At 43.1% G+C, this 14037-nt stretch overlaps 1 protein-coding gene and 1 long non-coding RNA gene across 3 annotated transcripts in view; one reads left to right on the top strand and one right to left on the bottom strand.

Annotated features, from left to right (window-relative positions):
- Nucleotides 1-10004, bottom strand: part of HHIP (hedgehog interacting protein) — a 115539-nt gene extending 105535 nt beyond the window's left edge. The window contains exons 1-2 of the mRNA XM_027567436.1: nt 9201-10004; nt 3043-3235 (exon numbers count right to left, since the gene is read on the bottom strand). Of these exons, the coding sequence (XP_027423237.1) occupies nt 3043-3235; nt 9201-9482 (475 nt within the window). The 5' untranslated portion in view covers nt 9483-10004. The remainder of the gene's footprint in view (nt 1-3042; nt 3236-9200) is intronic.
- A 218-nt stretch (nt 10005-10222) lies between these two features.
- On the top strand, nt 10223-13660 carry LOC113907809. Of its 2 annotated transcripts, none has more exons than XR_003515289.1 (4): nt 10223-10426; nt 11511-11608; nt 12341-12683; nt 13480-13660. It is a non-coding gene; the product is annotated as an uncharacterized LOC113907809 (long non-coding RNA). The 2 variants fall into 2 exon arrangements; XR_003515288.1 differs by lacking the exon at nt 10223-10426 and adding an exon at nt 10436-10780.
- The last annotated feature ends 377 nt before the right edge of the window (nt 13661-14037 follow it).

The raw sequence follows: 14037 nt of genomic DNA, 5'->3' as shown, positions 1-14037 counted from the left end.
CCCCATAGATGGTAGCCCACCAGGCTCCCCCGTCCCTGGGATTCTCCAGGCAAGAACACTGGAGTGGGTTGCCATTTCCTTCTCCAATGCATGAAAGTAAGAAGTGAAAGTGAAGTTGCTCAGTCATGTCTGACTCTTAGCGACCCCATGGACTGCAGCCTACCAGGCTCCTCCATCCATGGGATTTTCCAGGCAAGAGTACTGGAGTGGGGTGCCATTGCCTTCTCCATATCTTTACTGCAGTGATTTTTAACTTCTTTATTTGTTGTGGAAATAAGCAGACCATGAATTTTTCTGAATTAAAGTTTCTAAAAAGTTGCTGTCTTTTGGGCAGACGTGTATCGCAGAGTGAATGGCACTTTCTTAAAGCTGTGGGGGTAAAGCAAAGGGATAGATCATTTATGTGTTTAATTCTTCATGTATTGGGCCATGGGGGAAGAAATGAAGATGTCTCTGAAATTATTTTCTCTCTTTCAACCCTTCTCAGCAGTCCTTAAGGTCCCTTCCTCTACATGTTTTTGATTTGCAAAAAGATGAGGCTGATGAGGACAGGTTAAAAAAAAACAAACAGAATCACAAAGCAGCTGTTTTTCACAATGTTGAATTTCAAAGACGAGCAAACCAGGACATTAAATAGACTTAAGAAGGTGAAAATATTACAAAGTCGCTTTTTGAGCAATTTCTGAAAAAGGAGTGCTCTAGAATTCTAAAGAGCCTTCTGTGTTGGGGGCCAGGGCCAAGGGGAAGGTTGTCATCTGATTTATCATACTTTAGGAAATGGTAACCTGTGTGCCATGGATCAGCCTGGCTAACAAATCGATTGACACAAACAGTGTGTTATTACAGCTCACTTTGGGGACATGTATTTAGAGCGATTATTAGCATTTGATGGATGCAGAGGAATCCCCTCTGTTTCACTGCTAACGCCTGCCGGCCCAGCCCTGAAAGTCACCCTGGCCGCTCCACCCACCACTGGAGCGCAGCTTTCATCTGGTTATCTTTCAAGGCAGCCTGGGTGGCCACCAAAAGCACTTGACATCTTGATGCACTTCAGCAGTTTTACATATATACAAACTTTGGAGAAAAATAAATTTGTCATTCGTCACCACATATGTTGATCTGGGGAGCAAGGTGCTTACAGTTTGGTTCCTGAGCTGTTTGCTGGGCTCTCTCTTTCAGGGGATATTGCTTTTTGTTGTTTGTTTTGGAAGCTAAAATAACTTCAAATAAAGGAAGCAGCCCACAGATGAGTCTCTCAATTCAGCCTAGTGGTATTTATCTCTAGGAGATAAAAACGCTGAGTGTCAGTATCATTTTCAGTTTAGAGTGGTAAAGGCAAGCCTTCCAGACTGGAAGTTTGCAGCAAACCTTGATGGGACCTAATCTGTTATCACTTCTCGGCAGGCCATCTAGGCAACCGTGACCTATTCTACTTTGCTTTGGGGAATGTGATAAAGAGGAAGAAACAGCTGGTTTAAGGCAAAACTTAGAAACATGGCTGTAGTTTATAAAGTCAATAATAATATTTTCACATTGAATGGGTTTAGATACATGTTATGGTACACCAAAGGAAGCAAGCAACCCTAGTCAAAATGTTTTCTTAGGCTATTAAGAGCACTCTATAAAAAAAAAAAATACAAAAAATACACGTTTCTGGGTCAGAGAAAAAAGTAAAATGTGCATAGCAGTTTAAAAAAAACTGTTCCAGTGCATCCTACAGTTCTTAAAAGCTTGTCTTTTACTTCAATGCCACTGAGTTTTAGAAACTGTTAGCATCAGTAGATTTGTTTGTTTGTTACACTAACTAAACAGAATCTGTCTTATGAAATTCTTTTCTACCTCTGTGTTGATTCTTCCAACTAAAGCAACAACCACCAGGGTTTACAAGCCTCACATGGTAAAATTAATCAGGGCCCAAGAACTTATGTTCATTAGGGTCCAAAATATGGCCATGTATATCTGGGACATTAAAAGCTTAAGAACTTGAACTTTATCTCGCCTATAAGTTTCTCATTGTATACAACCGGATTAAGGCGTTAAGGTGTTCTGAGGCTACCAGGTAGCTCAGTGGTAAAGAAGCCACCTACTAATGTAGGAGACTTGGGTTTGACCTTTGGGTCGGGAGGATCCCCTGGAGAAGGAAATGGCAATCCACTCCAGTATTCTTGCCTGAGAAATCCCATGGACAGAAGAGCCTGGCGGGCCACAGTCCACGGGGTTGCAAAGAATCGGACATGACTGAGCACACACACACACACACACACACGGCTCAATTTTCCTCATCTGTCAAAGGGACACAACTAGAACTTTCCTATCTCCCTCACAGGGTTTATGAGAGGCAATCAGTCATTATATGTAAAAGTACTTTCTAAGGTGTTACGTTAAGGGGGGCTTTCAAATTATATTTTATTTAAGGAAATACCTTAAAAGTCAGAGGACAAACTGTGCTTACATATCAACTGTGTGGAAGGAGAGGTTGTCTTGATAGTGACACTGATGAGTAAAGACACCAATGAGAAATCTGTATCAATAATCCAGCATGTGTAAAGATTACCAACTGTATTATCAGTTTAACAAGAAATGTAAAACACTTCAACAAAACAATGTACTGTTTGTAGGGTGAAATGACAGTTATCCTTTTAGCAGCAATACAAGGTTACAAGTTTTTAACTGTTAATTACGAGGTAAAAATAGATATTTTGAAAGGAAAGGCAAGATAAATTTTACACCCTTGTAAAGCAAGCGTTTGGGCTTCCCTGGTGGCTCAGTGGTAAAGAACCTGCCTGCCAATACCTTGAGAGCTGGGTTCGATTCCAGGGTCAGGAAGATCCCCTGGAGAAGGAAATGGCAACCCACTTCAATATTCTTGCCTAGGAAACCTCATGGACAGAGAAACCAGGCGGGCTATAGTACAGGGGTCGCAAAGAGTTGGACGCGACTAAGTAACTAAACTACGCCAACGAAGCAAGTGTTTAGGAACAAGTATCTTGGAAAGCTATTCTGCAGTAGTTGATTTCACTTAATCATTTTTTTTTTTTTTACCTGGAATATGGCCTCGGCAAGTATAAAAGAATTCTGTGCAATAGTCTTTGCAGAGCAAGGGAAGTACCAGATCTCTTTCCAAGGCTTCTCTCTCAGGTGAGTAGAACAGGCTCTGAGAATGTGGAGAGCAAACGGCACACTTGATTTCCTCCAGTAACTTCCCGCATTCTGTGTTGTTGGTAACAGAAAATATCTGAAAGCCAGAAATTAGAAAAAGACTTCTGTTTAGTTCTACGAAGTTAGGTTTAGTTATGTTTTTTTGGGGGGGCGGGGAGCGTCTCATAGAAAGAGAAAAGTTCATTTAGCCAATGCTGTGGTCTGCAAAGAATCACCAAGTCACAATTCAGAACACCTTTATAAGGATGCAAGCACAGTTTCTTGGCTTCCCAGGTGGCTCTAGTGGCAAAGAACCTGCTTGCCAATGCAGGTAAGAGATGAGGCTAAGAGAAACAGGTTTGATCCCTGGGTCAGGAAGATTCCCTGAAAGAGGGCATGGCAACCCACTCCAGTATTCTTGTTTGGAAAATCCCCTGGAAGACGAGCCCGGCGGGCTACAGTCCACAGGATTGCAAAGAGTTGGACACGACTGAAGTGACTTAGGCAGTCTCTTGGGTTGGGATGGGAGGGCAAAGGGTAAGGATGCACAGACAGGCTTCTTACTCTTGTACATCATCAGTCTGTTTGTCCTTCAGGTGTGAAAAGTTAAATGACAATTATATTTAAGACTCCTTAACTCTTTTTCTCACCCTGCCTTAAAGTATATACTGACTGACATTTAATTTGAAGACTCCAAATATCTTTATCCAACTCTATGTAAAGCAACTTTTTAACACGTGGCTTTTTTGTATCTTGGGTAAAAATCTCTTTCATTCCTGGAATGCCTAATGAGATTCATAAAGATGTTATTTAAATAATATTGTTCTCATTTGAATTAATTTACAATCTACAGATTGCCTAGGGAAAGTTTTCTAAAGTGTGGGAAATATCTTCTTTTCGTGTTCTACAAAAATAATACCTGAAGCTGAGTAAAACAGGTTTAAGACCAACTTTTATTATTCTTTATATCTTAGCCAGGAAAATTTTTCTAACTAGATCCTCAGGTATATGTACGAATAAACACAAGACTTTTAAGTGTTTTTGTATAGTATTTAATGAGTTTTAATGAAAAAGGGGCATACAGTATTATTATGTCTTTTATATCAATAAGACTAATTTGACAGCTACTGATTCATTGAGGTTAGAAATTTGTAGGTAAAATAGATCTCAGTGTTTAGAACTAACTTTAAAAAACTGATTTCAGGACCTCCTCTAAAAAACAGAATATCAGCACAATATTTGATACATGAAATATAGTACTGTCAAATCAAGCATTGATTTTTCATATTAAAAACACCATAATGAGGTAGAATTTCATACAAAAACTTCCCAAGTTTTCCCAGTTTATATAACTACGTTTACACTTATTTCTTTAGAACTATGAACTGAAATTAACATTTTAAACTCTAGATCACTGTTTAAAGCAAGTATTTCATCTCGAGTTGAGGTTCTAATTTGACTAAACTGAGTGACTCATATGGCTTCTGTTTTTTTAGGATAAAGATATTCTAGGTGATCACAAACTTTGGATCTGAAAGAGCAAAGCAACTAGAAGGACAAAAAAAGCTGCACATGAGGCATGCTGAAATTTTAGCATGTAGTAATTAAAAGTCCAACAGAGGCTACCCTGTTTCAGAAAAAAAAAAATATGTGTGTACATATATGTATATGATGAGTTGTAACTATCTACAATATTCAGAAACTTTATTAATAATTACAATTATGCTTACATTTTTATAATTTTATTTACATGACAATTGCTTAAACGGTTAAAGGTTTCTAAAAGGAAACATAGACCAGACACTTAGAATTTGCATTCCAAGAATGTTTTAAATGTCTTTTATTGTCCATACTCTGTCAGACCTCACCAGATCTATTCAATATTAATACTGTTCCACTTTGTTCTGTTTGTTTACCACATGGCCGTCCAGTAAGAACAAAACAACTGCAGGATGCTGAGGCCACCTCTTTTGCTGGCTGACAAACTGGAATGTAATTACCTTTGGTTTTATGGAGAATATGCAAGCTTAGATTTTTCATAGTTGAAACAAAATGATCCCCATACACACTCCCAGCTGCCATCCAGGAAGAGCTTGATTTTAGTGCCTAAAGAATTTTGTCTTTTACAATTTTTGGAATGTGTCCTGGCCACAAGGTCTCTCATCAAAAGTTTCAGAAATAGGATTCAATAAATTATCTGAAATCAAGTTTACAAATTATTCTTTGTAAAGTTTCACGCCGTCCCGGCCCAGCAGGATGGGAACATTTTGCTCTGTGTGGGGTCTGCAGTGTAAATACCTATTTGAAGATAGATAGAGCCATCATTCTGGCTTTGGTTTCAATGAACCAATAGTCCTACTGAAGTCAATTAAACTGACTCAGCCCAAGCTGCAATGCTGTTTTAGACAGATGAGTGCTGGTGTGTGTAGGGTATTTTTTTCTTTTTCTTCTTCTTTTTTTTGCCTATGTGTCTGTGTCTCTACAGGGCCTTAACTTTTATGTCTGACAATGTCATCAATCTTAAGAAGAAATTTAAGCTAATTTCCTGTTTCAATTTTTAAAAGCCATATATGAAACCATCAAATTATAGCGGTTTAAACTAAATATACTTTGGAAATCATGTAAAACTTCGAAACATTATTACAGTGTGCCTAGTAATGACTGTGGCTGTTGCTGACTAATTTATAACATCTGGCAGGTCATCCTTTAATCTTTAGCCACATGAAAGTAAAAATCCATAGAAGGAAGGTAAGATAAATCCTGGAATACACAGTGAAGCGTGGCCTACAACTACAGCTTATCAACAAATAGTAAAGCGGGTGACAGAGACCTTCTGTATTTCTCTTTATTTATCAAGTAACTGAACAAAGAGGATAAAAAGGCACGCACATGGGTTCGATGAGGGGACAAAAGGGGAAAATACAGGACAGTATATTAAGATGATGCCTGAAGATCACTTGGTACACAAGAAGTTATTTCTAAAAATCATATGCCTACAAGGTTGTTCAGCTGTTGGATAGAACACATGCGTCTCTGGACTGTAGTGCTGGATTATGTCATTAAAGAGTTCAGTTTCAATTTTAGGCTAATATGTAAATAGATCATTGTACTAAGGCAGCTGTTAAAGGGACCCCAGGATGAGTTATTTGTTTAGTTGGATGTGTTCAACAATAGCCTTTGTCCCTGAAAGAGCCAGAGCAAACAAATGATTGTAAAAGGGCACACTTGAAAACAATTACTTTTCACCCATTCCTTGACAGCTTTGGCTGTGAAACCACCCAAGGTAGAGAGAGCTTCTATGCCTCTGTGGCTACAAGTTAAGTTTTAGAAATGGGGGTATTTCAGTTGGTTGCAGATTCAATTTGGCTAATGGGAATTAGATCTTTTTAGCATCTTGTATTTAGAAGCTGTAAAAATATTGCTAAGACAACATAACTTTCTAGATTTTGGCAGTACTTATTTGTAACAGTAGTTAACCACCTCGTTACAGTTCACAAAACTACTAAAATATACAAAGAAAGGAAAATACAAAATAATTGATGAGAATAATACTGTGGCTAAGAATTGAACTCAATTACATTCAATAGTTCCTTACATATTAAAGAAAATGGGTTAGCCTGGAAACTGGACTTAATTGCCCAGCTAAGCATGATCAATATTCTCTACCTAATTTGCTACTATTTGTCTATGAAGTTTCTTCCTTTAGGAAAATGCTACTCCTGTAGTTTCATGAAAATTTGCAGAAATCTTTCTGGGGAAATTTTTTTTTTTCCCATAAACAAAAAAGGGCCCTTTAAAATAGCCATCATCTCTCCTGTACACACATTATGAAATAAGACCCTAACATACATTATAAGCCAGGAAGGCTTAGGGGAAAAAAGGGAAACACAGAAGTTTATTATAAAATAACATGTTTTAAAAACTATTAAAACTTGAGAACGAACATGGTTTGAGAATGCATATGCAGAACCATGTTACATCTCTGATTTGAACAATTTAAGTATTGTTGATTTATAAGCCACTTGTAATGGAACCTGCCAAAGTCTCGTGTACCAACTTTAATTCAGACACGTTTTCCACATGAGTAGGGGTTTGTTGGAGATTGGAAGCACGTAAAACAGAAGGAATGTGGATCGCTAACGTGGCAGATTGCTTCCTAAAGAATGATTTCTTTAAAAAAAAATTATATAACTTCTCTTAAGGGTTATAACTCTACGCCCAGCCCCCCATCCCTCCCCCGGCTCCCCATTACATTTAGCCAAGAAAAAGTTGTCATTCCTCCTGTACCTGGCTGAGTTCAGTATTGCAGGGGTCTGCGGATCATTGGTATACTCATACATATATCGCACATGGGGAGGCTTCATGGCAAATATTTCTAAATCTTTATCTGAATCTCCTGGTTCTGTCCAGCTCCTGGTAAAAACCCTGGAGCGGCTGTGAATGGAGTGATTTTTGTACTTTAATTCAATTAAAACCCAGGAGCTTAATGACATTGTTTTGAATAAAATGCTGCAATATCTGTTCCCTACATCTCAGACTACTGCTGCATATGGTAAGAATAAAGAGAGAGTTGGAGCTGAAAACCTGCAGCAAGACAGTTCTCACTCAGCTGGGAATAGAGGGAGTTGGACAAATGCTCCCTCAAAAGGCATGAACATTTGGACAGAGCTGGGGACTGAAAGCGAATGATGTTCTCTGGTTTCACCCATTAGTGAACCAACTAACAAACACAATGGTGTTGTTGTTATTCTTTCGCCATAAGCGACAGGACTCTGTGTGTGGGCAGCACTTTAGTGGGGAGGAGGATAAGTCGACCCCTTTTTGTCCTATTGATTTTTTCCCATTTGCATGACTTGAGCAAATTAAATGATGCAATATGGCTTTTTGTTACAAAACAAAGTGAGAGATACCACCCAGACACATATGTTGATTCGTAGGAGCTGTTTACATGAGAATAGAGTGAAATCTACCGTGAACTGAGCATAAAAATTAGATTCAGCCTGGGTACTTTTTTTTTTTTTTTTTTTTAATGCCTGGGCCAGCAAGACTGAAGCACAAGTTTTCCAAGAGTCTCTCAGACCTTGACAACTGCAGTGTTCTAACTGAGGAATTCTTAATTAAACCTAAAATGGGGAAAGGGAGGGGGAGCAAAGACACCTGATTGTTTATTTCACGGGCAGAGACTGTTAATGACCCAACCCCTCGGTCTTTCCTTGGAGTACAGTACAGAACACACATTACTGCAACCCAGGGCAAGAAAGAAGTGGCAAAACTCAGATAAGCATGTCTTAACACCCAGCCAACACTATATTCATATTTGTTTAAACTTATAAACATTGGGAAACTGTAAATGCCACTGTCCCCAAAACAAGTTCCTAGAGAAGACGTTTCTACACAAGTACCACTGAAAGCCCGATTTTATAACGTTACAAAACATGTCAGGAGGAGAATCGCCACGGTTTTCTACGATAAACACGCTCCAGCCAAATCTTTCTCCAATTCTGGGGTTCTAAACTGGACTACCAGGAGTTCCTTTTAGCTGTTTAACTATTGTAACGCAGGACACCTCCCCCGCCTTCTGACCGGGCTGGGGATCTTACACCAACCATGCTTCAACATCCTTTACGATTCAATCCTCTCTCTAACCGAGCACGTGGAGAAAACTGCACAAATCTTTTTACCCTAGAAAAACCGGAAACCACAGCCACCTTCATTTACAGTTTCACCGCAGCCAGTGCCCGATTCGATCCAAAACACACTGTTCATCGCGATTCTTTTAAAATATTTACCCGGCCCAGAATGCGGGTACCACAGAGGCTTCTCTTTTCAGAGACAAGCAGTTTTGCACAGCATCCCGCCCGCGGACTCTTGGGGGCGGGAGAGGTGTCTGCGCACCCCAGAGGAACACACAAACGAATCACGCTAGCGCTTTAGAAAGTTATCAAGAAAGACTCCCCCAGACAAGTTTGGCCCCTCTTCAGCCACCAGCATCGCCGGAGCCTCAGGAAACCCCACCCAGTCACTATGCCAATCTCGCAGCTGCGAGGCGGGTGCATGCCTACCTTGCTGTCCAGGCGCCCCAGCCCGGGGCTGTCACTCCGCAAGCAGCAGGACAGTCGAGGGTAGAAGCCACCACACAGCATCTCTCCCCCACTCAGCAGTTCCGGCTGGGACATCATCCGCCTATCTTTCTTTTTCAGGCGCTTCGGGGGGTTCCCATTCAGGCACCTTCTCCTCCTCACTCCGCTCCCTTCGCTTCTTTCCCCAAACTTAGCATCTCCTTCAAAGAAGCCCAGAGCCACGGCCAACAGCAGCAGCTTAAAGGACAGCATCTTCAGCATCATCTGCCCCGCGCGGCAGGGGCTGGGCGCGGGAGGTGGAGTGGGGGGAAGGTCACTGCCCAGCAGGGGCACTCGGGCGCAGCTCCGGGAAGGGGCTGCGGGGCAGCAGCACACTCGGGAGGCAGAGAGAGGTGGCGGGGGAGAGAGGGTGCAGAGCGATGCAACTTTGCAAAAAATAAAAGACAAGGCGATGGGCCCGATGCCTCAGGGGAGCCGGAGGAGCGAGATAAAGTTGTGAGGTTGACACCGTTTGCAGTGGTGCCAATGTCAGTCGGGTGGGGGGCTTCCTGATGCGGCTGAGAAGTGGGAGGAGGAGAAGGAGGTGGGAGAGGAGGAAGAAGAGGAGGAGAAGACGGCCACAGATGTTCACTGGTCCGTGTAACGGGAGTTGTGTAGGTGAGACAGTACCAGGAACAGACACGGCGGCGGCGGCGGCGGGGCAGGCGGAGGCAGGGCCAGCGCTGGGCTCTAGAGGATGCTGAGGTCTCCTCTGCCGGCGGCTGCAGCTTCTCACACAGCCTCTCATGTTTCGTTCCCTCTTTTCTTCTTCTTTTTAACTAGCGCGCGGGGAGGTGCTGCCACCGCGCGCCCCTTGACGTCACCGCTGCTCGCGCGCCCCCGCCCGGGCTGGGGGAGGGGAGGGGGCGGCCCCGGCGCGAGCGCGTCCCCCGGCCCCGGCGGCCTCTAGGGTGCGGCAGGGAGGGGCCGCGGCGGCGGGCGGAGGGGGAGGGCCCGGCGGAGCCCTCGGAGCCAGCCTCGAGGGCGCGGGTGTCCGGCCGCCGCCTGGCCGCGCCGCCCGGCTCGGGTTGGGTGGGGGCCGTGCACGGCTCTGGTCCCCCCAGCCCGTCCCCCTCCGGACCGGGGCGCGCGGTCCGGTGGCTCTCTGTCCGTTCCTCGCTCCTCACGCAGCCCCTCCGCACGACCCCGCGCGGAGGCGCCGAGAGAAAGTGAGGAAGAGCAGGCTGCGGGAAGTGAGAAGGGAGGGGACCCTTCCAGGGCCTCCCCTACCCCGGCTCCGACCCGCCCCTTGCCCCGGAGGGAGGGTGAGCCGAGTGGGCTGGAGTTGTGGTGGGGGAGCGTTTCGGCCCCTTTCCCCACCACCCTGGCCCGCGCGACTCCTCCATCCCCTGGCGATTTCCAGTGTGAAGCTCACGCCGGTACAAATCTTCCTGGGGTCACATTGAGAGGCGGGGATATAGCCCAGATGCTGCAAGTCGCTGAGAATGTGCAGATGAAGACTGTGCCGAGATTTACCTCTCCGTGCCTAAGTCCTGCGCGCGCCTTAAGTGGCACAAGCGCCTGTGCGTGGGGTGGGGTGTCGACGCCTCTTGGGAGAACTGCTCCCACCTGGGTCCTGGGCGGGCTGGGTCCGGACGCCCCTTTCCCTGGCCCCACCTGTGCCCTGGAGCGTAGCTGGGCCCCGCTGGTGCTTTCTGGAGAACAGAGGAATACCCCAGGTGGAGGAGCGGAGGAGAAGCGGGCATTGGAATCAGCGTTCGTTTTAAATGGAAAAGAAAATGCAAAAATCCTGGGGAGATTCCCGCAAGGGTGTAAACACGGAGGCCCTGGAGATGGAATTAGTAGTAGGTTTGCGCGCGTCAAGGGGCTGGATGCGCTACTTTTCCAGTGTACCTAAATAGAGGAGCCCCTTCCCTCCCCCCAGCTAGACAAAGTCTAAAGTGATCTGTGCCTTATCCGAGCGCGGTGATGTGACATTAACTGGATTCCCCCACAAGTCGGCATCGGAAGGAATCTCTACGAAGTTGCATCACAAAGTGTGCTTTCTGTCCACTTGAGTGTTTAACTAGGGGAGCTCATTTTCTGGTACAGGGGTTCTGAGGAGGAGATGAGGCAGTTTTCTCATTTTGGCAATGGAGGAACGTTCGCCATATTTGGGTTTGCTTCACTTTTCCAACACAGACTTGGTCGAGCTAATGTGAAAGTTTCTTGACAATGGGTGTGGATAACTGACTAAATATTGTTAAAGTGGTCGCAGTGGCTAGATAAGGCTTCTGCCCCTTTCTCTTCCAGGGCCTGGATTTGCTAGTGGAACTAAGTTTTTCCCGAAAGAGGTGACAGAATAACTGAGAACAATCTGCTGGGCTGTGGAATCCAGTCCTGAGCTCACTGTAAGTGCCCCTATGACGTACTTAACATTTCTCCCAGGGGCTGTTGTATACACAAGACTTCTGTATACTTGTGATCCCAAATGCTCCTTGTGATCCCACAGACTACTTTATCTGACACTCTCCCTGCCCCGTTGAAGACTTTTTAATATAAAATAAATCATAGAGCTATAAAGACTTTAAGGCTTTAAACTCTTGTTTAATAAACAAATCTGGAAAGGAATCCTGTCGAGATTAAGTCATTTGCACAATCTCGTCTAATTAGGTGTTTAAAAACCCAGTCTAGGTTGCTTTCCACTATCTAAGGTTTTATTCCCAAATACCAGTGTTATGTTGGGTTTCCAAAATAAAAAATACTTTAAAAATTATATTTCAGTGGTTTGAGCTCCCACTCCAAGTGATGAATTTTTGGAACAGGCCTTACTTACGGTTTGTGTTTAAAGACTAAGGACATTTAAAGGTAAATTAATTTTGGTTTTAAGAAAATTGTGCAGATATTATAAACTGAGACCCTAAGTTAAAGATAGTTTATAAATGATTACTGAAACGAGACACAGTTGTTCCTTCTTGATCCCGGGAGCTAGAATTGATCCCATCTGCTGTTAGTCACGACAATCCATAATTTGGGTCACTGATGAGTTAGTTGCATTTATTTTCAGTGCCACTGATAGAATTTCCAAATAGTCACCAAACAGTGTTATACAAGTGAACTAACTTCTGACTCATTTTTTGCAGAGGGAAATAGCAAACTCATCTATAACCAGATCTTCAGCATATTTTTTTTTTAAGAATCAAGAATCAACATTGAGCTATTTTCTGAAAGTAAACCATTAAAGCCCTCCTGGAGTCTGCCCAACGGTCTGCGAACTTGAACCTGAGAAATGGACTTGTTTTTCATCAGGGTGATCTCCTTCTTCAGCTGAATCATCAGAAGTGGTGAGACGAAAAGACTCCTACCCAACCAAACTGCTTCAGACAAATTCAATCAGTTTGTCAAGGAATGGAGTTGTATAGTGTGGCCAGATCACCATCTGCTTGCACCACCACTGAGCTGTCTCTCTACGACTGCCACCTACATGTAGGTTGTACCCAGTGCAGGGCATCCCGCTGAGGCAGGGCTTGGGAGCTGAAATCCTGCTCCATTCACCAAGCCAAGTTTATTGGTGCCTGGCCAAATGATGTGGCTTCTTTTTCTAATTTGCACCAGTGCACCCTGTACGGTCTAGTGACATGTCTGACCATCCCAATCCCATACCCCAGTCCTATCTGAGATTCTATTCCTTACCTCAGATGGATTCAAGGTTTTCATGAACAAATTAGGTGTCTTGCAAAAGATGAAATGTTTGACCCCAATTGAAATTAATTTCATAGGTGAAGCTCAAAATATTACCATATATAGGAATTATGTATATATTTATACATGTATGTATATACAGTTAAGTAGATACCATTGTCTATGTATCAGAAGTTAGCACAGTTTAAATGGGTAAATGTTTAAAATAAAACTATTTGGGGTATTTGAATCGGTTTCATATACGGATTTCTGGACTTCACAGAAATATGTGCTATTTAATTCTATTTTAACAAATATAAAGTGCCAGGCACTATACTAAACAATATGTATCCAGTAATGAAAAATAATACAAACATTCTGCTTCTAGTAGTTAATAATCTAGATCCAGAGATTGAACCCATGTCTTGTGTCTCCTGCATTGGCAGACGGGTTCCTTTCTACTGGCACCACCTCGGAAGCCCCAATAATCTAGTAAGGAAGAGAAATTATAAGGTCACAAATAAACTTGTGATTAAATAATTACAGTAAAGACTATGAAAGAAATGCTAAAATGGAGAATAACGAGGCACATTTATTTCAGATTAAGTGGCTGGAAGGAGCCTTTCTGTGAAAACGACATTTTAGCTGGGACCCGAGGATGAATTGGAAAGAATGTGTGAAGTGAGTCCTCCATGCCATTTAAAGTACAGGAAAAAGAATGAAACATTGCCATCTGCAGCAGCTTGAATGGATCTAGAGATTATCATACTAAGTGAAGTAAGTCAGAGAGAGAAAGACAAATGTCATATCACTTATATGTAGAATCTAAAAAATGATACAAATGAACTTGTTTACAAAACAGAAATAGAGTCACAAACATAGAAGACCAATTTATGGTTACCAAAGAGGACAAGGGGGCAGGGAGAAATTAGGAATTTGGGATTAACACATACACACTTCTATATATGAAATAAACAACCAAGACCTACTGTGTAGCACAAGGTGCGTGCATGCTAAGTTGCTGCAGTCGTGTCCGACTCTTTGTGACCCTATGGACTGTAGCCCGCCAGGTTCCTCTGTCCATTGGATTCTCCAGGCATGAATACTGGAATGGGTTGCCATGCCCTCCTCCAAGGGAAATTCCCAACCCAGGGATCGA

This window comes from Bos indicus x Bos taurus, chromosome 17 (assembly GCF_003369695.1).
Source record: "Bos indicus x Bos taurus breed Angus x Brahman F1 hybrid chromosome 17, Bos_hybrid_MaternalHap_v2.0, whole genome shotgun sequence".
NCBI classification, from domain to species: domain Eukaryota; kingdom Metazoa; phylum Chordata; class Mammalia; order Artiodactyla; family Bovidae; genus Bos; species Bos indicus x Bos taurus.
This window is presented reverse-complemented; position numbering and strand designations above follow the sequence as displayed.